At 32.5% G+C, this 26,428-nt stretch overlaps 3 protein-coding genes across 5 annotated transcripts; 1 reads left to right on the top strand and 2 right to left on the bottom strand.

Moving 5' to 3' along the window:
* Positions 1–270: 270 nt before the first annotated feature.
* Positions 271–2,815, bottom strand: LOC100747028 (nucleolar protein 56). Its single transcript, XM_003493957.4, has 3 exons — positions 2,682–2,815; positions 1,513–2,084; positions 271–1,406 (listed from the first exon to the last, which is right to left on the bottom strand). Exons 1-3 carry the CDS (start codon positions 2,682–2,684, stop codon positions 500–502), a joined length of 1,482 nt encoding a protein of 493 aa, XP_003494005.1. The 5' UTR covers positions 2,685–2,815; the 3' UTR covers positions 271–499.
* A 52-nt stretch (positions 2,816–2,867) lies between these two features.
* On the top strand, positions 2,868–5,050 carry LOC100746906 (mitotic checkpoint protein BUB3). Its single transcript, XM_003493956.4, has 5 exons — positions 2,868–3,186; positions 3,274–3,469; positions 3,809–3,878; positions 3,957–4,267; positions 4,380–5,050. The coding sequence occupies exons 2-5, from the start codon at positions 3,275–3,277 to the stop codon at positions 4,782–4,784; spliced, it is 981 nt and encodes a 326-aa protein (XP_003494004.1). The 5' UTR covers positions 2,868–3,186; position 3,274; the 3' UTR covers positions 4,785–5,050.
* Positions 5,051–5,372: 322 nt separating this feature from the next.
* On the bottom strand, positions 5,373–13,234 carry LOC100746711 (mitochondrial coenzyme A transporter SLC25A42). 3 transcript variants are annotated; one of them, XM_012392526.3, is made up of 6 exons: positions 12,973–13,234; positions 8,291–8,494; positions 7,652–7,980; positions 7,178–7,443; positions 6,739–6,925; positions 5,373–6,483 (listed from the first exon to the last, which is right to left on the bottom strand). In XM_012392526.3, exons 2-6 carry the CDS (start codon positions 8,372–8,374, stop codon positions 6,333–6,335), a joined length of 1,017 nt encoding a protein of 338 aa, XP_012247949.1. In that variant the 5' UTR covers positions 8,375–8,494; positions 12,973–13,234; the 3' UTR covers positions 5,373–6,332. The 3 variants fall into 3 exon arrangements, with proteins under 3 accessions (XP_012247949.1, XP_012247950.1, XP_012247948.1); XM_012392527.3 differs by lacking the exon at positions 12,973–13,234 and adding an exon at positions 10,275–10,405; XM_012392525.3 differs by lacking the exon at positions 12,973–13,234 and adding an exon at positions 10,052–10,387.
* Positions 13,235–26,428: the final 13,194 nt, after the last annotated feature.

The following is a 26,428-nucleotide window of genomic DNA, read 5'->3' as shown; positions in this document are numbered from 1 at the left end:
AAGAAAAACTTAAATATATTGTAATGTAGTATATATATACATATACATCTATTCCTAATACTATATATACTAAAATAAAGATACAGGAAATTAAAATATAATGGAAACATAATATATACTACATATATATATATATATATATATGTAATTTATGTTATAAAAGATTATATTTTACAGTTTTTTTTCTTTATAAAATAATACATATCTTTAAAGAAAATCAGGGGATCAATATATGCAATATATGGAAAATATGTCTATAAATTATAAACCTAATCGTCAATTCTTTCTTTTAATGTAATTTTATAATAAGAATATATAATTAAAAATGAAGTAAATGATGAATTGCTAAATCTTTTGCTAGTTTTTTTAAGAGACAAAACATTTAACTGAACATTTCAATTCAACTTATAATTTACAGTGATATGAATAAGGAAATCTGTTTATAACGATTATATCATTATAATTACATAAAAGTAATATATAAGTAATATATAAGTTTTCATTCATTTTCATTTATACTTTTTGATTTCTTTTTTTTCTTTTTCTTTACTGGCTCTTCAGTTTCTTCTTGTACTCCATTTTCGACAAATCCGTTTTCCTTTCCATTCTCTAAAATCTCACTTTTTCTCTTTTTATCTTTCTTCTTTTTCTTTTTAGACGATTCTTGTTCCATACTTGCAATCACTTGCGCAGCTTCTTCTAAAGCTTCTTTCATTACATCTATATTTTTCTTAGGTACTTCTCCAGTTTCATAAAATTTCAATCTATCCTCTACTTGTTGTCGTAATTTTTCACCAAATACTTTAGTTGGTGTATCAGTAAAGCAATCAATTCTTGATGCTATGGAACATTTATTTGCAAGATATCTTGAAATTCTACCCTTATTTTTTGTACCTGCACGTCCTATAAAAGTTGAATGGAATAATAGACCATATTTTGGAGTATTACCTCTAGTTTTTAAAGCCCTAAATAAGGCCTTTTCCGCCCCCAATATTTGTACAGTAGAGGCAGGATATTTGGCTAAGTTTGTAAGAGATCCAGCATGTGCTATTAATCTGGCTCCTACTTGGTCACCTATTAACGTAGCTAAATTTGGTGCAACTCCTGCCATTTTAGAACTTAAATATTCTGCTAATTGTTTTCTGTAATCAGCCAAAGCAATAACACGTGCTGCAAACATTTCGATATTAAGAAGATCAACAGGACTGATATCCATCCCCATAGATGATTTGGATGCATCAATAATTGCTTGAGCTTTGGCACTGTCCATAACAATTTCTTCCAAAGCTTCTAACTTTTCATTTGTAAGTTCTTTTCGGTTTTTTATTAATTTTGCAACTTTGGCATACATATAATTCTCAGGAACTATTTTTACAAGCTCTGGAAAATGATAACTGTACCATTCCCTGTAAGTAATACATATGTAATTAATAAACTTTGAAAGTATAATGGGATACCTTATATGTACGAATTTAAAAATTAAGTTGACTTATGCTCTTTTTAAATAATTACCTTATTCGCATACTAAATGTATTGACATCTTTGTCCAATTGGTCTAACAGAGCTATGCTTTGTATAATCATATTATCCACACGATTGACATTGAATTTAACTTTAGCTCTAGAATAACTATGACCAAGTCCAAGTTGTGCAATTCCAGAACTTTTAGCAGTGAAACCTTTCACTAAATCATGAAAATGAAACCTTATCCCTCTAATAATTTCTGGTATGGCACCAATATGATCACACTTTATATCTAGTGCTTCAGTAATGCTAGCTCCGAGTTTTGGATCCGCTACTCCAAGCACAATTTTGTTTTTCTTTCCAGATTTTGGTAGACATGAGTCTATAAATAACTGTAAATCTTCTGGAACAATTCCTTCAGAGACACTATTTATATTTTCTAGAGCTGCTAAAGCAGTTTTAAAAGGTGAAAATGCAACTAGTTTTACAACTGAATGAAAACGAGACAAATCTGTGACAGATGCTTCAACTTGAGGCAGTAACATTCCTACCTCTTCAAATTCCGTGACAGAAAAAATGGCATAGCCAGCAGCATGCTCAAATAAAACAAAAAGCTTCGACTGAAACAAAAAATTTTTATGTACAGTTAAAATTACAAAATATATATATATATATATATAAATTGTTCAAAACAGAACTCCACAATTGATAGAATTATAGGTGAAAGATTAATAAAACATTTTATATTTTATTATTTAAATATTTTATAATAAATATATTAAAAAAGAACTGAATTCACATGTGAAAAAAATCTATTATACATGTGTATTTATACAAATATCTGTTATAAAAATGACATGTTTAATAGTTTATGTTATATAGTACACGTATGTTATATATTCTTATAATATAAAAACTAAAAACACACAATTCATTGAAGAAACTTCAAGAGTTTCTATATCTCTGTACTCTTTTAAGTAAATTTTTTTTATCATATTAGTATCAAATATCTATCGAAACTTATTGTTTTTTTATGATTCATACTTTTTAATATAAATAATATGAAGATTTATTCTAGTTTTATTAACAATTATATTTTGAATATAATTATTACATTATTACTTAAAATATTTTTTCGTAAAAAGTACAAATAATTTTGAGAAAGATATATTAATTATTAAAATTAATTTAAGAACACAGTTAAAACGTTAACTTACCATGGTTTTCTTAAGTTATATTCCACTCACTATTTCTATATTAATATTACAAGAAGCGAACGCACATTAAGAGGGTTAGAAAACGACCATGTGTTCCGGAAATAATACGAAGAGAAATATGGAGCTATCAGTACTTCCTGAGATTCAAACGTTTGCCGAATGTTCCATACACATATACATTTTTTAAGTCGTTAATTAAAATTGAATAATAGTTGCTTTTACATAATACTTTCTTAAATAGCACAATCAAATAGAATTATATTTTCGAATTTTTCTTGTATACATTTCTATTCATAATTAAGTTCAGCAACGTATATTAAAGTGTTCTCTTTTATGTTATGTATGAAAGTGAATATCTGTATTTTCGTTTCTGATATTTAGGTTCCATTTAAATAAGTTTTTAACTAGTGTTTAACTAATAGTTAAAAATATAAAAATTTATATTGATATTGAAAATAAGTATATTATAAATCGATTATTAAGAGTAATAATAGTTTTCTAAAATGTAATTGAATGGTTTATTGTTTGCAGGTTATGTTTAGTTTACATTATTTAGTATATATATTTTTCATAAATTTCTTTTTCTTTTAAGAATGGAATCTCGGACAGAGTTTAAAATAAAATCTCCGCCAACTGATGCAATTTCAGCAGTAGAATTTGGACCTAATTCAACACAATTCCTTCTTGTTTCCTCTTGGGACAGTACAGTGCGGCTGTATGACATTCATGCAAATACTATGAGATTAAAATATAATCATGATTTGCCAGTTTTAGATGTTGCATTTCAGGTAATTACAAATTTATCAAATATCCTTGTGCTTTATAAATTTTTATATATTCATAAGATAAACAAGTTGGAAAGTATTATAGTAATATCTAACGATATGTTATATTTGTATATTTGAAGCAAAAAGGTGGATTGGATAAAATATAATATTTAAAATACAAAGATACACAACAAATTGAAAGTATTTATATGATAAGAAAAGTGTATGCAGGAATAAAAGAAGAAAATTCTATATATTTAAATATATTATGCATTATTATATTTCACATTGAATATTTCTCAATTATTATAAAAATTTCTATTTTTAGAACTAGCATAATAAAGAATGTTTCTTTAACAGGATGCTGTTCATGCTTATAGTGGTGGTTTAGGAAATACATTAAAGATGTATGATATTAATAGTAATACTGGTATTAACACTTCTATATTTTTATCTTTATTCATGTTCAATATAATGTAGAAAAATCATAATAAAAATCCCTTTATAGAATCAGTTATGGGAACACATGATAAACCAATTAGGAAAATTGAATATTGTGCTGCAGTAAATGCAATATTAACTGGTGGGTGGGATGCAGCAGTGAAACTTTGGGATCCCAGAACACCCACTTGTGTAGGTAGTTATTTACAACCTGATGTCGTTCTTGCCTTGTCTGTATGCGGAGATAAATTTGTAGTAGGTACAGCTAAACGTAAAGTTTGTATTTGGGATCTGAGAAATATGGCTGGTATGTTTCAAAGACGTGAAAGCAGTTTGAAGTACCAGACACGTTGTATTAAAGGTTTTCCTAATGAACAGGTAGGTTTGATATTTAAAAAAAGATAAATTTAAAGATTGTATAAATACTGTTTTGTTTTAATTTAATATTAATATTAGATTTTATATATGTCTAATTCTTAATAACTTTTAGGGATATGTTCTTAGTAGTATAGAGGGCCGTGTTGCTGTTGAATACCTTGATACAACACCAGAAGCACAGAAAAAGAAATATGCTTTTAAATGTCATAGGATAAAGGAAAACAATGTGGAGCACATATATCCAGTGAATGCTATTAGTTTTCATTCAACTTATAATACATTTGCAACTGGTGGTTCAGATGGTTATGTAAATATTTGGGATGGTTTTAACAAAAAACGTTTATGTCAGTTTCACAGATATAATGCTGGTGTTGCTGCACTTAGTTTTAGCCATGATGGTTCTGTGCTTGCCATAGGAGTATCATATTTGAATGAAGCTGAAATTCCACCAGGTGGAAATGATGAGAGAGAAATTTATATAAGATATGTGAATGACCAAGAAACTAAACCAAAATAATATTGTATTATTGTACAAAGTTTTTTACAGGAAAAATAGATTAAAAATTTTTTAATTATATTCTGCTTTATTAAAGCAGTAAAAACTGGATGTTAAAGCTTTTTCACAGAAATTAATAACCATTTGTAATATATATAATAACAGTGTTCTATTTTACATTTTTATATCTTAAACAATTGACTGATAATTAGAAGCAAAATCTACAAACGAGGTAATATCTGTTCAGACTAGTCAAATTTTAATAAAATATTTTTTTGTAAACATTATTTTGTTTATTTAAGATAATAATAGACTTATTCAGCACTATTTTACATATTAAATATTTGTAAATTTTATTGTTCATTTCATCATCTATTATATTATTCTCTTCCTTCTTATTATTGATAATAATTATTACTAATAGTACTAGAATAGTACTAGAATAGTACTTATTAAGTGTTTGAGTAAAGCGTTTTATTCAAATTATAATATATTTTAATAAAAATAAAATATTATATATTATAGTATCCAATATATCTATTACAAAAGTATTAATTAACGCATTATGTTAAACAATTTAATGAAAAATCTACTTAAAGAAAAACGTAATTCTTAAACTTATTTTATTAAGCCACTAAGATTAAATCAAACAACAGTGTTTTATACACACACACTTCAAGTTAGATGTACATAGTATTAAAATAAGTTGGAGCAATATAAACATACAAGATAATTATAAATCATTTTATAAAAGAGACATGAGGTACAAATAATTTTTCTATTAATTTGCTCCTTTATAAATAATTGTGCTATTTATTAATACACATACGTATATATTGCACATTATATTTACGAAATTATTGTCACAACTCAGTTGATGTTAATAGAATGCTGCAATACTATACACAAATTTAGTATGTATTACTATTTAGTTAATAGAGTTATCATTCATTTACTATTACATTAACGATTGTACGTATTACACATATCTGTAGTTTAATGCGAAAAAATGTAGATGTTTGTTGTATTTCTTAAAGTTATTTGAAGTTATTTGAAATTGAGAAAAGATACGTTTATTCTTTTTATTATAGGTGAAAGAACAAACTTGTTAGGGCAATTGCATTGATGCTATTTGCTCATATTGCAAATAAACTAAATGTTAATACTTGCGTAATATATAATTTCATTTTTTAGTGATTTATAGTATATGCCTATATGAGACATGCATTTTTAGCAGTTTAACAGTTTTTATAACATTTCAGTTAACAATATCTACATTAACAATTTGTACTAGCATCTTCTGTTTTTTGAATATGTTCTTTGATATATTTTACAATTCTTTTACATGATCATAAATATATACGTGTACACAAGATATTTGACAGATTTCTGTACAAACTCTATTAGTACATAACTGTTATTAACAATAGAATATTATAACAAACTTTGAGCGCAAGTCTACCACAAATTCTGTATTTCAAAGAGCTGTTTAGCAGATAAAAATATATTTACTTGTTTTTCTAATTAGATGCTCTATGTTAATATATAATTAGCTACTTTTGTTGCTTTTTATGTTTTTGATGAAGTATTTTCAGAAATTATGAGTTTTCTTAACGCATCACGGATTAAATCATGTGTTGCAAAACTAATTCCTACAGCAATTGGGCCTTTCACCCAATTCATGCTCAATCCTTTATAGAAGGCCATTATACCTTCTTCTCTGAAAATGATAAAAGATCATATATAAAACATTTTTTTTACAATGCAATCAAATTTACTTATTTATGCAACAATTTTTATTACTTTATACAGATATCAGTTTACTACATTTGTAAACATATATTCTATATTTTAAATAACACGAATATCACACTTATAATTGTAATTCTTATGAAGTTATATTAGAATTCAATTTGATGTTAGTAATTTTTAGGCAAAACTAAAAATTATGTAAGAGCAACAATCTTAAACTCACTTGTAAATTTTTGTGACAGTTGAGGTAATTGTGTGATAATGCTGGCTGTTCATCGGGCCATGGATTGCTGAGGTCTGCATTCTTCTCCGTACGATGTCCAAAGGGTAGCTGCTAGTCTGAGCAACCATTCCGGCAATGGCGCCGCAAATCAGTGATGTCGAGAAGCCAGGAATAGCCACCGTGTGCACTGTTCATCGACATGTAGCCATCATCGAACATGAAGCACGTACTTGAAAAACACGGCCATCGGACTTGTCTCGACAAGCGTCGCTATTAAAGTAAGTACTGTCCCAATATCGGGAAACAGCCCCGATGTGCCCCACGGGTACCCTGCTTTACGATCATACACGAGCCACTCTCGTTCGTATAAATCACGATTTTTTTTCTGCGTGTAAGCACTGTCACGACGTAGAATAAGCCTGTAAAAGAATTGACTTACCATTTAATAAGTTCCTGAGTAGATCATAGGTGAAGAAACTGCAACCAGCATAAGGAATGACACCAAGTAACGTTGCAGTAAAGCCACGGTAATAGGCCAATATTCCTTCTTCCACGTAAATGCGTACAAAAATTTGTCGCAATGTTTTATATTCAGCCTTTTGTGTCACAGCCATTCTTGCTCTCATCAAATCCAGGGGGTAAGTTATGCCTTGTGATGTTATACCCGCTAATGAACCAGCAAGAAAGTTTAGTCCAGGTTTTTCTCTATAAAGAACAAAAAAGTTTTTGTATATGTCATTGTAAATATATTACTAATAAAATTTAGCATAGTTGTAAAATTTGCAAAAGATTTGTAGATTAGTTTAAAAAATTAATTATATTTAAAAATATGACATTAAGCACTATGTGGTTATATTATATCCTACACATATATTTATGTTGCTTTAATTTAATTATAATTTTTCTGTTTTACCTTTCCGACCCATTTATTCCCAGAATCCTTTTCCATTGCTCATGGGCTGTGAATTGAACAGCAGAATATGGAACTATTCTAACCATAGTTGCACTATTCCCACGCCACAAACTTAATAAGCCTTCTGTTTTAAGAGTATTTACTAAAAATCTGACTGCCGCTTTTGCCGAGAATGGTTGATTTGAGATTTGGAAGTTTATTTTCGTGCGATCTAGAGGTGCTATTGTAGTTTTTGCTAATGCTCCTGCAATAGCACCTGATACCAAGCTTGTCCATACTCTTTGTGTATTTGATATATCATCGCTCCCAACCTTTTTTTCTTGTTTCTTCTGAAATACACAATTTAATGTTGTGTATGATATAGCTGAATATCAGATTTTCCACTGACTGAAATCAGATATGCAATGAAATGCAAATTTATAAAATATAATTGAATTGGAATATAATTTAATATATTCATTGGATCTTAGTTGAAATGCAATACACAACAAATTTTATATTTTATAATTTTGAACTGATTTCAATATAATAAACCAAATAAAAATTCAGATAAGTATTTTATTTTACATTTAATATAAAAAGATATGCGTGTATGTATAATCTTTACATAAATATTCAACAAATTATTTTATTACTTACTGTTGTATGTACATCTTGTTTTTCCATTGAAAGAGGTGATGGACTTTGTAACACTTGCTTTGTTGAGTTTGACAAAACAGACATTTATATCCCTTCAATAACTGTTGGCTATAGTTGATAGAACAAATTTCTTAAGTACATCCTCTTATAATGTAGATGATTTTACTTAAATTGCTTTATTAAAGAGTATTTCTGCAGATTTTTCTGTAAAAAGACAGAATATTTTATAAAAATTATGTAATTGTGTACAAATATTTAAAGTAAAGAAATAAAAAATGTGATCTATGGATATATATTGAATACAAGATTTACTTTTGTTATTTTTATCAAAAAAAACTTAATTGCATTAATTAATTATTTCGATATTGGAACTATATTGTAATTATATTTTATTATTGATAATATAACACATTAAAATTAATTTTATTATCTGTAGTAGTTATATAGTCTTATGTTAGATAATTCTGCATCTAAATACCTAAACGAAAATTACATGTACATCTATATCTGTACAAGAGATTGAGAATATAAATATAGATATACAATACATATATTGTATATTTAATATTTATAGTTCAACGTAGTTAGGTACTTTATAAGTAGATTATATTCTATTCACATATTTATCCTTTTGTTGAATGTACAAGGACTCAATAAGAGAAAGCCTTGTGCTATCTTTTAAACCTTATGGAATTGGTGCATCTACTGAAACTGTTTTTCATAAATAAATTTATTATTTTTCAAAGTGATTAATACAAATATTTTGTTATTTTTATATAGAGGTCAACCTTTACATTCATGATATTAAAAGCAATATATACAAAAAATTTAAATTAATATAAAAAAGTTAATATTTTTTTAGTCTCAGCAATTAATATATTGTATTATATACATAGCAATATAATTTTGTACAAGTAAATAGAAATTGTTAATTACATAAAATGCAATTTGATATACAAATCTCTGCAAATTAATCCTAAATATATATTTATCACTTAATCACATACAATATTTTTTAAGTTTTATCAAAATAGTAAATAAAATTTATGATATTTAGAAACTACTTTATATTTTTCTGTATTGTTTAAACAAATATTTATATTTAATTCAATAGGAGAGTATAATTTTTATTATCATTACAATTCTTATCTTTTCATTCATTAATTTTCATATTTAAACAATTTGTCAATTAAATATTTCATTGTAGCAAATATTTAATTATCTTGTATTACGAATTAAATTTTTTCTACTCTAATGATCGTACCTGTGATTAATGATACTTATCTTACCTAACTATAATTTACTAGCTATACATACATCAAAGAACCAATGAAATTACGTAATGTGTATTATTACTAAATTATTAAATAAACTATTTGAATATCGTCATAGTTAATTACGAAAAATGATTCTACTGCACAACTATTATAACGTAATATGTATAATTTATATACGTGCGAAAATACGATATTGTGACTTTTAATTGCACGGATGAATTGACATGATAAAGTAAACATTTAATTAATTAATTTATTGCATTTATCTTTTTATATAATTGCATGCGAATAATGGGCGAGGTAACGTGTTATTTTTAAATTCTACATCTGTACCTTTAAACGAATTTGAATTCCTTTAAAAGCATTTTCCACTGTAATCTATATTATGTTACTTTATAAATATGCAAGGTATAAAATAAATACTATCTGACAAACTTATATATAATAAAGTAAAAATATAAACAATAAAACTGTTATACGTTACATTTTTCAGTTGTGTAAAAAAACAGTCGAGTGATTTATCAGATTCTGTTTCTTGAAAAAATAATGAATGCGAACGGAACATTCAACATCGATTAAAGTACTTCACATTATTAAATAAATATTATAAAAGTTTGAAGTAAATATTACTCCAATGGTTTTATACGCGCAACTGATACCAAACTGTAGATACATCATAATATTGCCTTTATTAAATACATACGTACGTAATGCACACTAACATAATGTATTCACATATGCACAAGTCTTATAGAGTCTTCTGATTAAGAATGGAACAATATTTCTACGTGTGACGATATGACCTTTCGGTATATTCGGTTCATCTTTATAGATGGCGCTATAAAACAATGTGAATATGTATTCAGAAATTTAAATTCTTATCATTTAAAGTATTTACACTCTCGAATACATATATGTATACATACATATTTTCTTGTTAGTTCTTGCAGAATTATTAAGTTTATTGCAAAGGATGTAAAACTAGATTTAGATAATGAAGGTTCACATGTGTGTAAATTGCGACTGGATTTAATATAGCTGCATGCGTAAAAACATATGTTTATGTACGTACATTTGTCAATATTTGTCACTAATATATCAAAGTATGTTAACTATCTCATTTATATCATCATTTTTGAAAAGTTTTGTCTCGTTAAATAAATTTTAATGTCAATAATAAAAGTAATATCAAATGTTAAATTTAGATTTATATTATAAACGTAATTACATAATTTACATTGGAAAAATTATCAATTTTAAATATTTAATTGCAAAGTTTGAAGTGTCTTATACACTCTTTAGTTGAAAAATTTAATTTGAAAGAACATTGAATATAAAGGTATAGAGAGAAAACAACGTTGCTCAAGTAGAAACCTGTTATATGCATTTTCTTTATACGTACGTTAGCGACCTCTAAGCACTATATATAAAGCACTTTATGTAATGTCTGCACTCTCTATTGATATCTATTTTTCGAATTTATAATAAAGTTATTAAATGTTATCAAAATGAAATAATTTATTTCTAGAAAATTATAACAAATTATAACAAAATTATAACAAACATGATAATGTCTACCTTAATCATTTTTTAAGAGTTTAAATATACATAATTACATCATTAATATACATAATCAAGGAATATTACTTTTATTACGAAAACGTAATATCAAAGAAAATTAAATTTATTATAAACATTTTTATATTAAGTTCGAAATTTAAATTTTGGATATTTACGTTAATATAATACTACGACGTAAATACTAACTTTATTTTGATTTATATTCTTTAGTTCCAAATATCATCGTATTAGCGCCATGTCGTATAAAGTTTCAGCGGGAGTTTATCGGTTAGGATAAATAATTGTTTATTTGTGAATTATTTTAATATCTTGATAAGTTTACTTGTGCAGAAAGCAGTGTATTTTCTTTCAACAGGGAATCTTCCACCGTTTATTCGTCACTACATGGGTATTGGTGAGTTAGGATTACTAACGTACTAACGTCTTTCTTTTTTAAATACGCAGAATCAGATGTTATTTATATAATAAATTTTAGATAATGTTTGTATTAATATATAGGTTATTTCTTTATTATGAATTGAATATTACAAGCAATAGATCATTTAAATATTAAAAGAAAGTAAAGTATATCAAATGTATTTCTAAATTATTTGTCCTTTAATATTAAATAGATGTTACAGATTATATAAAAACATTGTACACATTATATTATGTATGTACTGTCAGTTTCAAATGATATTAATTCTTACTGGAACTTTTATATTATTAGTTATAAAGTAACACGTGTAAACAACAATAGTTTTTAAAAAGAAGAATATAAATAATAATTTTCTATAATAGTATGAAATGATAAAATTCTTCGTAATACAATGTGACTCCGACAATGGATTAGCTTAAAAGGGTTAAATATTTCGTAAATGAATGGTTATTTCTAAAATGATAAGAAGGAATTATTATTTTCGATGTAATTTCCAATTTCCGATCAATTATGTGGTCAAAGACCATTTATATGTTAGCTAGTGTCAATGATCCTAATGACCTAAGCTCTTCAAGTTTCAACAATAACTAAATTATGACGAATTAGGTTAGTTTCATTACTTTTGAATTAAATTCATTGAATTAATCAATTTTAAGTATTGAAAAATAAAGCAAGGGCAAAATATAATCTTACATTGAAATAAACTGCCCTAAAATATAAAAAGGAATAATAAATTACATTAAAGACTTCAAAATATCAAGACATTTACTAAAGAAAATTTAAAAATTATTTTGAAACAATGTGTAAAATAATCCAAAACGGAGCGAGAAGGAATTAATTTGTATACTAATGATTCAGTTTTTTGTTGTTGCGAAAATTTCGGTATTCTGTTGTATTTAAGTAAGATCAATGTTTCGCGTAGAGGAATAGGTTAGAAAATAGAGAATAGAGAAAGATAGCACGATAGATGTTACGTCGTTGACGAGCTTCAAAGATCCGGTCTGTTATCATTGGAATTTTAAAAGGCCGCCTCCTCGTCAACTTGGATTTATTCGAATTAAAACCCTGCAGGACCGCACGCCGTCTGTCTACCTGATAATGTTTTCTCCTTATGGGCAGGAGCGGCCACTATGTTTTTCATCCTTGCTTGGAAATCAAATTTTGAAAGAAATTCTAATACTCGAATTTTGTAAATTAATACAGAACTATTGAATTTATCATCTAACGGGGAAACTCGTCACATTCTTTTTCGATAGAAATTATATTAAATGATCAGTTTAGTATAAACTCTAACCTCATTCTTTTGGGTACGTTACATGCAACATTTGATAATTTACAACAACGTTGATAAATATCGAAATTACCTATAGTTAAAAGATTTCTTAAAATTATAAAGAGATACTTACAACACGCTTTGAAACAAATCATCCATTGTTGTCACAATTTAACGAAGATTTAAACTCGTTAGCCTTCTGGTTTCCGAACCTTGACGATGTTTTTGTGTTTTCATTGGTACTGATAATAAATACTCAAGAAAACGCGATTATAAAGCGTTAGATACGTTATCAGTTAGCGGACTTGCCAGAGATAGGCATTTATAGTGTTCTGTAGTCGACTACCAACATTGAAATTGCATTATAGAAGTTGGATCAGCCATTTAAAGTCGTACAAACCCGTAGCAACCACGGTTGGTTGACGATTGATTTCCAATGAGAACACGCGTAGAGTTAAAGGAAATGGAAACAGGCATTACACAAACGTTCGGAGCGTAACAAGATTAATTCCATAACTATGGAAAATGTACAGAAGTTTTATTAAGAAAAATGAAACACTGAGACGAAGAGATTTTAAGAAATATTTGTTTACCATTAATACGTCTGTAAATTTAACATAATAGAAGTTCTACTTCTGTCTTAATATAGTAATACCCTTTATTAATTACATTTGTTTTACGTATAGCAAGATGAGTAAGCGATTGAATCTGAATCTAATTTTGGCAAGTCTATCAAATTCGCGAAAAAAAAGGAAACACTTTTAACTCTTGCAATTTGAATAATCACTGTTCTTATCTAACGCACTTAGCTCCAGAGAAAAATTTCTCTTCAATTTCTTATATATACTTTCATGAACTTTTATATCAAGCTTTATATTTTTATATTACGATAATATTCTTATCTTTGCTGCAACGAAAACATCCGTGGTTAACGAAACAATGATAAAAGTCTTGTAATATACCACTGATAGTTTTATAATCGCTTTTGTTTTCCAATAATGTCGCAATAAGTCTCAAGATATATCTACCGAAAATAAAGGCTAAAGTTAAAAGCTAGGAAAATCTCGCATACTTCCACCACTCCTCATCTATACGTCTTACATCAACGTTAAATCTTTTTTCTAACCACTTTCTTCAGATCTATAGGCTTAGTTCCATAAAATTTCGCCCCAATTCTTCGTGCTTCCTATAACTCTACGTTACTCTGTACTCTTTCCATTACGATTCTATCTACCGCAATAAGATAATAGATACATACAATAAAAACATTTCTAATTTATGAAACAACGATAAATCTTTCCACATGACGTCACCGATAGTTTCAATATAGTTTCACAATAAATTTCTCGATATCTTCCTTGTTATATAAGAAGTGTAATAAAGGCCTAGGAAAATTTTCCACGCTTCCACATACTCGTTACATGGTTTTTTTTTCTCCTATTAAATTTTTCTCTGGCCGAGTCCTCTCCCACCTTATCTCGCATTCATTATTTCCGTTCTAGTTCGTAGGCCAAGAACATTGGTTCGCGTTTCGAAAAATCCGATTTTTCTCGAACGATGGATTTCCCCGAATGGTCAGAGGACGTGGGGCACCTTTTCGAGCGTATCCTTACCTGGTGGTTCGGTGTCTACGCTGGACTTTGCTTTATGCGGACACTTTATGCCCCCGATTGCGAACGACACCGGAACGCTCTCAAGTCCTCGGCACCGATCGGGGATCCTTTTCCGATCGCAAAACAACGAGAGCGGTTTTAATTTAAGGTTCCGAGAAGGCCGGGAACTGCGTTTCCTTTATTGGGCTCTACGAGCTGGCGGCACGTTTTAATAATCGTGTTCTAGACGACGAGCATTCTCGTAAACCAGATCCGTTTTTATGCATGAATCTTATCGGCTCCTCGGGCCAGTTGACTCACGGTGGACTCGTCTTCTGCACGTGGAATGTTCATCGGCTGATTGAAAATTTAAATCGAACACCGGACAGATATCGACCGTTCATTGTACGAAAATCTAAACGAATAAACGTTCCACCGTTCTTCGAGGAATCTCGGCTGTGGATGCTCCAGCGCCGGCTCTGGGGCTTTGCAAAATCGGGCATGAAATTTAATTGATCATTTTTTAATGTAGGAATTTAGATAATTCAATGACCGAGCGACAGTTCGTATCTGGCTCAGTTTTGAGAAGTTTTTTTTTTCTTTAAGGCAATGATATTTAGGGGAATTTTGAAAGAGACGAGATCGTTTTTAAAAATGTCTCCGATTTAATTCGCTTAATTTATTCTTATGTAGCGAATGATTCTATGAAAGATATGGAGATATGTAATTATCGCGATATCACAAGTTTATAGTCGTTTAAATTTATAGACAGCCGTGGAGATACGTAAATAAGATTTTGGATTGCGATCCGCTTGTTACGAATAAACACAGTTGTAACAAATTGTTCTAGTGAGTCGACGTTATTAAATCTTATTTTACGAGCATTCTCAAATAACAGAGAGATACGGTACTTTTTATGACGACGGAAGAACTGATTATTTTTATCAGAAATTAAAATGTTCACTTGCAGCGAAATTGTCTAGAGGAATGACGTAAAATTCACAGATTATAATGACAGATAACGTGCAACAAAACGATATTAACGCATTGCGCATATAACAGATAACTTGAGAAATAAACTACCAGGCTTCTCTTGCACAATTCTTTACTCATAACATTAACGTTGCACGTTGTAGATTACAAACCTTCGTATTTCATAATTTCATAATTTTTGGGACCAGACGACTTGTAATTAACAGTTAATTTAATCGTTTCTGCTTTCGAAAATTACAAGCTAAGTCATCACTCTATTTGTAAAATATATAAAATATATATATAAATATATAAAATTCACAAGCTACAACTTGCGATTTGTAATATTATTAAATGGTTGGTTAATTATCGCGCAACGATACTTTCCACGTGTTCTGATATTTGCCTTTACGTCTATCGTATCACGGGTTTTTATTATCTATTTTTGAACATGTGGAGACACATAGATACTGAATTTCCTAAGAAGATAAAGTCTGACAATATTTACTCGAGGATTGTCCAAGATTGTCAGCGTATAGAATTTGTGCAGTAGTCGTTACACAAGGAACGATTAAGTGATATTTCGTATTTTTGTGATACACGAGATTTAAGATCGTATCATATAAAAAGATAATTATAAACTCTTTACAAGGCGATAACGATCTTTTTAATATTTAGTAGATACACCCATCTGTATCATTTTTTCATTTCAAAAAGTACTATGAAGTGCTATAAAGTACTATACAGCAATGATTAAATTGCTACTATGATAATAATAATCGCGAAAATAATACAAAGCTAGCTACATACGTGCGACTATCGCAAAATATGGATTCTATTCGTTTATACGCTTCTTTCAAAATTCTATCATTTAATGAAGAATTTTTCTATCCACATATACAGGGTGTCCGAAGAGATCGGAACGAAACTTATTAACGAGATCAAGTACAAAAACATGTTCTTCTTTTGTGTACTTTACTTTATTATTTTTTGACAATTTCTAAGTTTTCAATAACAACGAATTGTTAATTTTTTATCGAATGAAAACGTAATTCTTCCTCGTTTTGTTTTACCTTTTCTTCGTTAAATTTATAATAGGAGCATATTTACACCACGGTCGACGTGTATACTCGTCGTTGCTTGATTTTACCTGTGCACCCTGTAAGGTATCTTCGAAACCAAACTCCGCAGTTAACAGGGTAGCAGTAAATACACCTGTGTCTGTCTGCTGCGATTCTGCGTAAGAGCGAGTCGTAAGGACAACTTTCCCGCAAATCTTTGAACCCTTTCATAAACCTTTCATTAAACATTTTCGGACACGAGCTTCTATCAACTTCTTGTTTTCCTTTATTCGACCCTAACGATACGTAGCGTACGCTTTGTCCCGACCTCTTCAGACACCCTGTATAATATGTCCATACGCTTTGAGCGTTTCATCTTTCATAAAAATTGATCGTTAAATCGTTGATTTCTCGACTGAATCCGATGAAACGACCTGTACTCGTTTTTGGCGGACGCGTTTGGTAAAAACGTACATGTGCGCTACGTAGCTCTGTTGTATGTGTGTGCGGTCAGGGGTCAGAAGTCAAGACACGAAGCGAGATGGAGGTCGAAAACAATTTAATGACTGGAAATGGCGGTCTCGGGAAGATTAGCACTGCAAACGTGGATGGTGAAACGACGAGAGTAGAGACAAATACAATGCCGAGAAATATCGGCAATCGGTGCGGTCTCATTTGGTCTTTAAACGTTCCGTAAAAAGAGCTGGACACGATTTACGTTTGATTATAGCCTTGACTCGGGTCAAAAGTCGGTACGAAATGACTATCGATACGAGATGGCAGCGACCAACTCTGGAGATTATAGGTAATGACTAATAATATACTTCGAATCTACGATGGAATCGTCTGTTCTTCTTGTAAAGGGCGTTGAAACGCACGATAAAGCTCCCTTCTGACCGACATATAAGATCCAACAGTTAATAATTCACGGCTGATAAGCCGTGTTCACCTGTGATTGATACTCGAGGCTGGTTCTTGCGTAATTTTATCTTTACGAGAAGTGGCTTAAAAGTTCGACGCACGATCAATTGAAATTGGTTGCACTCTGTGTGTCGTAATTAAATAATTTCTGGTTGTATCGGTTCTGTGTCACTTTGATATTATAATCACTACGTATCTAATTAGAGATCTATCTATCTATCTACCTAACGGCCGTATATCTATTTAGATAGTAATTTAAATCGTTAATAAATTAAATAGTTAATAATTTAAATAGAAAATCCAAGCTTATCGCTAATTCTGTAGATCTTTATGTTATACGTTATTTTCATATATAATTCATTTTATGAATTTTCCGTGTATTACATTAAAATGGAATATTTATGCGATGCAACGATCGCATACGTTTTTTTACGACCTTTTGTATCGTAACGCGAACCATGTACTGTTGTACGAGTACAAACCTTTTCTCGAACCAATGGAATTCGAAAGCGGGACGAAGACTGGATACACATTTTGCTAATTCAATCGTTGCTCGTGTATTTCCATTGATATCGATGTCACGCGGTTTTGCATAAAATATCGATTTATATTCAATTCGTTACTCTCTAGTCGAACCGAGTCGATTGGGCCAAAGTAATTGATGTCTGCCATTTTCATTATTTCTTTTTCATTTTCTCTGCTTGCAGCTAGTGTAAATACGTGCGTGGATATATGCGTGTCCGAAGTTTCTGTTCAACATCCTGCGTATAACTCTAACGAGAAAGACGAACGTCTTAACGCGATGTCGAGTGAAAATATGATTTTACTCCCTCTCTCTCTCTCTCGTTTGTTCATTATTATTTTGTTAGAAAAAAAAAGAGAAGGAAAACAGCGGAAAGTTATATCTTGCCTTAGTTAAATCCATCTACGTACTTATGCAAAAGTGTTTACACCTCACTTTGCTTAAGAATTAAAGATGATACGAATCATGTTGCTTTTCGATCTTCATGTCATTTTTTCGCAACTATCTCGATACTTACGAATCAAGCTGTATGTACCACTATCGAGACAGGTGGGAGCTGGCGTTCGGATAAATGAATTCAATCAACAAAAGTTCATTTAATCGAGCGTTAAAACCAAAGCTTCGTACAAATGAATACTTCGACCATTGTTCGACTGTATAAACTGCATGTTTCCGGATAAGTTGCAACTCGCAGTCAAATGGAGCTCTCACTGTGACGAAACACCCGAAATAGAACGCCTTTTTCTTCGCCCTTTATAAAAATGTGTCTTATCCTTTACTCGAGAACAATGCTAAACTTGGTAGGCGACTTTGACTCAGTCGTTCACTTCTACCGTTTCTGGTCGTACGGCCGATCGATTCGCATTGATCGGATTGATTCATCGTCCGGTCCGGAACGGGACAGGGACAGCGCGAAATCGTCGTTGCCGCCGTCCCCGTCCTCCTTCTTGATCCTATATTCCAAGATGGCCGCCAGTTTGTGCGCGCGAGCGAGCGGAGGCTGCGGTGCAAAAAAGGACGAGCGTAATAACGTAGTATCGTTAATGGCTGGGCAATTTCAGCGTGTACGAGTGGCCCCTCTTCCTCTCTCGTTCTTTCCTCGCCGACGCGGTGTATCGTTCTTTCCGACTCGATCTTTTTTCTTTTCGTCGTTCTTGCCGCTCTCCGAAGGCGCGGCAACCACCTCCACGCGCTCCCCTTGGCACCCCTTCTTTTGTGCCACGGCATCGTTCGCCGTGGAAGTGCACGGCGGACCGGTCGCCGAAAACTGATCCGCACCGACCGAACCGATTCCAAGCGTTTAACTGGTTAGCCGTTTTTGACGAGTATACTCGTCATGAAGAAACGGCGATATCTTGTATTACGACGAATGTACTCGTCATGAAGAAACGGCAATGTTTTGTATTACGACGAATATACTCGTCATGAAGAAACGGCGATATTTCGTATTACAACGAATATACTCGTCACGAAGAAACGGCGATATTTCGTATTACGACGAATATACTCGTCATGAAGAAACGGCGATATTTCGTATTACGACGAGTATACTCGTCGTGCGTAAAGAAGGAAAAAATAAAACAGTCGTTTCGTTGCAACTTAATTCCGTGTTATGACAGCCACGCACACTCCGTGTTCGACGAGTATACTCGTCATCGCGTACTCTTCGCGACACGCTTTAGGTACACGCTTTTCGAGCAGGTCGCAACAGCCGACTGGTTAATGGCACGAGTCACCCTTTTTATCCGCAACCGTTTCGTCACCGGTCTGTCTCCTTTTGCCTTTTCGTTGAGCCGCCTCTCTTTGCGCTGAACCATTGGCATCTCCTCTCTTCGATTCTCCTTACGTACTCATCGATTTTTGGCAACGAGACCCGCGTATTTCGTTGGCCGCAAACGCGTGTTAGGACACTTATACCTTTCTTGCAAGATTCTAACGAAGTCTGCTTTATTTCTACATATTTATGTATATTTCGTTGTAAGGATCGTGCGATTCGAACGAGATAACGAGGAATTGTTATAAACTGATCGTAACACGAACGTCGACAGAAGCGTGAAATTTATGTTACATAGTTACTTTTAAGAGCATTTGGAGCTTAACTTTAAGCTTCTTTTAAAAGATTGTCTCTAAGCTTTATTTTATTTTATCAATTGTTACAAAAGAGTGGGAATTACTTGCCCTTCTCATGGAACGTTAGTTAACGTACTTTAAGATTACACACATATCGTTAATTTCATACATTTTCGTACATAACACTGATAAATACAAGTTGATCGAAATCATGTTCATTTAGGTATTTTGCGAGGTAAAAGTTACGGACGATCATCAGAAATTGATATTCTTTCCTGATATCGAATTATCAATTTGCTTTTTAATCGTAAAAAATATTTTATCGCCGATTGCTGCGACAATTAATCGTTATAATAATTAGCACCAACGTTATTACTATAATTCCACGATGTATGATTCATTTGGTACGAAGGTCGTTTAAGCAATACCACCTATTCTCGTAATTGTAATAGAATGAGATTCTGGTGATTGTTTCTTCTTTTATACTTCTCTTGGCATTGACGCTTATGCTGAGATATGCAGGACTACAACTATCAAGGAATATTTCAATTTCTCAACCATTTACCAAGAACTAATGGCGAGTACCAACACAAAAGCGTACATACATAAGCACATTTAATGAAATTGTTGCTTGTTTTGGCCTTTGATAAATAACATTTTTTAAAAGACAGTGTTACGGGCATAGTGTTATTTAAATTCCTATATTATTTGTTCAGAATTTAATAACAAAATTAAAACCAGTATAAAAATAGAGAAATAAAATATCTCGTTTATTTCCTATTTATCTTCCATTCATATTTATTCAACGTTTATTATCTCAATTTTTATTTGTTTACTAATCTCTAGTCCTTATTGCTAATAGAGAAGACTGTGCAAATAAATGTCAATTTAATTGAAAAGATATTTAAAATACATTTAATTGACTAAGTATCGTATTAAGCTATCAACATTGATCATTCGAAAGATTAGTTCAAACAGCATTTCATTTTTTATCGATTCTTCTTCTTAAAACGGATCCGATGTTCGGTGCACGAATGTTATCCGTTTTTTTTTTCAAAATTTAAAACCATTGATCGTCGTTAATTACTCAGGCGATCCATTGAGTATTGGCAGACCAGTGAGTAATGGTCGAATTTTTCTCCTTGTCAGTTCGTTTGTTTCACTTGGCGACTCTCGAAAAACGAGGACTGGCATACTCGAATTGTACGAGACAGACGTATCTACGTGTTCGGCCTGACGAATATTTTACACACGAAAGCTTTAAATACAATTAGCGTCTCGTTTTTCAGGAGAAACGTTTCAGCTTTTTCTTTTTTTCATTTTTCCTCGCGAGGATATGTTTTCGGATTTTTGTTTTGCTCCGCTTCCGACAGCGTTATAGGTAACGCGAACTATAAACAACACGAGTGAAAGCAGTTTACGCGAAAACAACCGTGTTATATCATTGCTTACTTTGATTCTTAAAATTTCATAATATCGCTGTGGATAAATTTCTTCAATTCTTTTCCTGTCTTGTAAATATAGAATATTGAAAATAAATTGATATCAACGATAAGTATCGAAATCGAACGATATGAAAGATAAATGCACGTAAATCGCGTCTTTCTAGTTACTTGAATAATCGTTCAAATTTCATTGTCAGATCGTTCGAAAAAATATCGCATCGTTCGAATTACTTATCGTTCACGCATTGCGCTGATATCTGATATATCGTTTCCATGATAATTACGATGTGTTCCATTTTGTTGTTTAAAAATTCTTACCTATACTTATATATGTATATACAGGGTGGTTGGTAACTGGTGGTCGAAAAAGAAGTCGAAAACATAGAATAAAAACTTTTCGTTTGAGGCTTTGTTTTCGAGAAAATCGACTTTGAATTTTCGCTCGGTACGCGCGCACTTTATCGCGTCTCGTTATAACGGATCTCACTGTAGATCGTTGTCTCGATGGAAAAATTAAAAAAAAATTTTTATTCTATATTTTCGACTTCCTTTTTCGCGTAGAATCACCCCCTTTCCGCTTGTACCGCCAGTTACCAACCACACTGTATACGTATGTGTAACAATAGGTAAGAATATGGCGAAATTTACTCGAACCTTACAATTAGTCGATATCGATTAGGCACCTAATGCTACGGGTTCTCAGGAACTTTTCAGAATTTCCATGACTAATTTGATCCCAGCGCAAAGTTATTCCCTTTATTACCAGGTTATTACACAGCGAAGAAACATGAAAGTCGCCTGGAACAATAAAAAAACTTGAAAAAAAAGACCAATTTCTTTTATGCTTTACGATGGAATATTTAAGTGCGTTATTAACTACCGCTTAAACGTCGTGCAAGTTTTTTCTCCCGGAAGTCAAACGCCTCCCGAAAACTTTTATGGGGTGCTTTATCCTTGTACAAATGGGATAAGTTGTGGAAATTTTAGGGAACTTCCTTGTCGTTCGCTATCTTTCATAAGGAGGCGCAAGTTCGTATTACGTTTGATCAAGTTTCATTCATTACCTCGGCCGTGTTCGCGAAATTGCTGTAATTCTTATTTATTTAATTCGGCTTCGTTCTAATTCTCTAACTTTCTAACAACGATGATGATGATGAGCGTACTTTTCGTTCGCATACTTTTCGTACCGGTGCGATTCGGTTTTTATCGTGAAAACACGAGATGATTCGACATTATGACTTGGAGACTGCGATATCGATAGAACGATACAATAAAGCCGCAACAGGTCATTAGGTTCGATCGACGTGTAATGCGTTGTGCAGAATACGTTGCGAGAACCCTCCGAAATTGTACGGTGTTGGAGGGTCTTTGCAGGCGCGCAGGGAACTAATCGAAAACATATTTACCGATTAAGCCGCCAGTACTCGCAGCCTTTTCATGATCAGATTGAATCGTCAGAAATATACGATTATTTGGTCCGTAATGATGGCCTGCGCTTATTACGAACGACGTGGAAAACAATTCACATTTTCTATCCCTTTCGTAATTCGATCGAACGAATTTAATGAAACGCGAGAGCGAGTATCTAAATGTTACGGGGCACGAGGAACATAAATTCTCCGATCAGAAACTCGAATTACATTAGGTTATATACTTTTGTAATCTTAAAAACCTATTACGATGGAAAAACGCTAGAATTAAGAAATACGATTAAGAAACGTGCAGCTAATGATAAAATTGTCAACGACAGATTTAATTTAACGTTCTGTTCGTACTGCGAGGCAACGTCCGGAAAGTATTACCGTATTCTTTCGTCTAATTCTGTACGTGGCTACTACGAAATTGGTAATTGGTAAAATTAAGTAAAACAGCATTTTTACAATTACGCGTTCGTGAATCATGCGAACTTTTTATTCCTTATGAAAGTTGCCCTGGTTTTATGAAAGACACTTGGTCCGAACGTTCTTCCAGCACCTTTTATTTACTACCATTTCATAGCCAACAAACGTGCTCGTCATTTCTTTTTTACTCTCATTGCGTACGCGTCTAGTCGCGATAAAAATGTCTTCTCTTTCTCCTTCTTATTCGTCGAACCCCGAAAACACCTTCGTAAAGGGTTACGCGGATGTAACTTCACCTTAGCCTTCACGTGGCAAACTTTCTACGTTATAAATGTCCAATTTCTCGAAATACGCCAATCGCAAATTTAAATCGAACATTTAAATTTGCAAGTGACATTTCTCGAGAGTAACATCGTTCGTACGTTCTTGCATACCTGCCCGATTCGTAAACTCCAGTCGCTGGACCGCAGTTAACACTGCAAAGTAAAGATCTGACTTTCGGTTACGTGTACATGCAGTTGGCGACAGCGAGATCTCTTAAGGGTCGGCCGAACAGGACCGAAAACCAAGAGCTTGTGAGCCGAAGCGATCCGAAAGGGTGTCTGTGACTCGGCTCGTTCGTAAATGAGCTTTGTGCCCTTTCGAACCTCGTGTACGTACACACATACGTAGGTGCAGCGAGCCGTAATAACACATGCAGCCGTTAGACTATGGCAATAGGACTACTTGGACTATACACGGGTATACTTGGACGCGATGCTGAGATTAACCGTGCAGGCGCGATTACGATACGCCAGTATCCGATTGGTCGGTGGTTCGTCGAACAGCATGGGCGGAGCAACTGTAATGAGTTTCTAGCTTAGTACTCTCCTGCTTCGTTCCTCTTGTTCCCTCTCTCTCTCTCTCTCTCTACGTTTCTCCCTATCTCTGTCTCTGTCTTTGTCTCTTTTGCTCTTCGCCGTCTGCCCTTTCTCTATCTCTTTTCATTCACCCACCGTTTGCCGTCGCGTCTCGCTCGTACTTGCGACGCGTCATCTTTATGCACGCGTACACCGGCCATTTCGACACGTGAACGCACGCGATTACGCGCGTAGTGTTTCTTGGTTCGCGTCGTCTCTCCCCTTTGTCTCCGCCCTGAAGTTGTTCCGCGCCTCGTTTGTCCTGGCTCAGTTCACCGAGTCTTCTCTCTATGCGTTCTTCGTCGAATAATTTTCGAATTACGGCCAGAGAGCGTTCGACGTTCCACGGGCTGGCGTTCCGATCGTGAGATCGTGAAAACGGCGTTCATTAGCGACTGGGATACTTGACAAGATAAATTCGCTTCGTTATATAGAAGAGGCTGGCTCTCGATGATCGTCGGTCGGCATCGTGGTTGCTCTCTCTTTCTCTCTCTCTCTCTCTCTCTCTCTGTCTTGGTCTTTCTCTCTGATCGTTGTGAATTTTTTACGTTTCGGTGGAAATCCGCGTTTCGTAGAAGCGTCCCGCGCGTTCTTTCCTTGCCAGATAGCCGTGGCTTTTTGTATTTTAATCATCGTGTTAACCAGCGGTCGTAATACGGATAATTGTAGATAGTTAAGTATCTTCTAATATGGTTCTAACGTATTTCAGCAGAATTTAGTTATTATCCAGAACGTTTATCTGATTATATTATTAGGTTGTTTCAATAGTTTCTTTCGTTTTGTAAGGAAATAACAGACACATAGTGACAGGGCAGTAATAAAATAATGTAAAATAAAAAATGTTGTGCATCTGTTATTTCCTCGTAAAACGAAAGGAACCTTTGGGACAATCTAACGTAGCGTCAACAGAAGATTTGAATTGGCAGAGTCTCGTATTATTGTGCCTTGGAATACCAACGTTGTTTTGGTTTTTTAGGTTCAAAGGTAAACAAACTCCGGACAAAATATTGCCGTTACTTGTAATCATCAACCGGAGTCACATTTAAACTTTTTATAATATCAACTGTAGTTGATATAAATAGACGAACGTGGTTTCTAGGACAGTCTAATAATAGAGTAATTAGCGAGTAGAGGATTAATTGAATTGTTTCGAACGAGCGACGATTACGACCAGTGTACACTATTTTTGTACTATAATCGACCATTACAATTGTATCACTTGTCTCTTTATTAAACAAATCGACACGTTTAATATCCATCTCACTAATATAAATACGAACCTATCTAAGATTGGACGTTCTGAATTATGATTTCGAAACGACTGAAATAGAAATTCCAATTTATTGCTTAATTAAATATTAAGGCGAAATTAAATATTATTACGCAGAGGAAAGCGTGGGAAAGTAACGTGGAAAATATCATAGTTATTCTCGTTGAGATATGTGTGTCAAGTATCTTACGGTAGCGAATTGTAAAATGTATTGGTAAAGCTGCGGTAATCTGAGAAATATTTTTATGGCACATTCAGTGCCATTGCGGCGATTACTTTCCGTAATGACGCATCATTCCACCCTCTACGTGCTCAACTCCGTAATAGACTTCGCTTGGTTGGTTATTCCTAAGGAAGAAAACAGCGATTTTTAAATATCTACGCTATACGGTATAACAATAATCTTCGGTTTATTTAAACAAGAGTATTTTAACGGTAGTTTTACGAGGCGCGTCATTTTGACGCATTTTGTACTTCACTTCAGGAGAATTACACGAACCGATTTATATTTTTCTTTTACCATTTCTACTGATTTTTATCCATTTAACGAGACGAATATATATCGAAATTCATTTTCTTCAAAGCGTCCTAGTTTTCTATGCCTATTTCTGCGGATACTGCGTCGATTTGATTCAATCGAAATCCGTCCGTAACCGTAGCGTTAAAAAGTAACGTAAAACTCGCAAGTATGCGTGTACGTAATATCAACAAACAGAAGTATCTAGATGCTAATAAATTCTCAGGGATAAAAGAGACAAACTCGATGCCCACGACAAGACAACACAATTTTACAGATTAATTTTTCAAATTCAGCCGGTCCAATGAAACTGGAAATACTGTCGTTCGCGCAACAGAATCCGATGTCTGTACGTAAGCCGAAATTTGTCACTCGTTAAACCGCGTAATCGATAAACCACAGCGTGAGAAGACCCAGGCGTTAGCTGTTTAATCGATAAAAAGATCTCGTCGTAGTATGAAACGCGGTAACGTTTTAT

Source organism: Bombus impatiens, unplaced genomic scaffold, assembly GCF_000188095.3.
Source record: "Bombus impatiens unplaced genomic scaffold, BIMP_2.2 scf_1445, whole genome shotgun sequence".
Classification (NCBI taxonomy): domain Eukaryota; kingdom Metazoa; phylum Arthropoda; class Insecta; order Hymenoptera; family Apidae; genus Bombus; species Bombus impatiens.
Note: the sequence above shows the minus strand (reverse complement) of the source record. Positions and strands in the feature narration are given on the sequence as shown.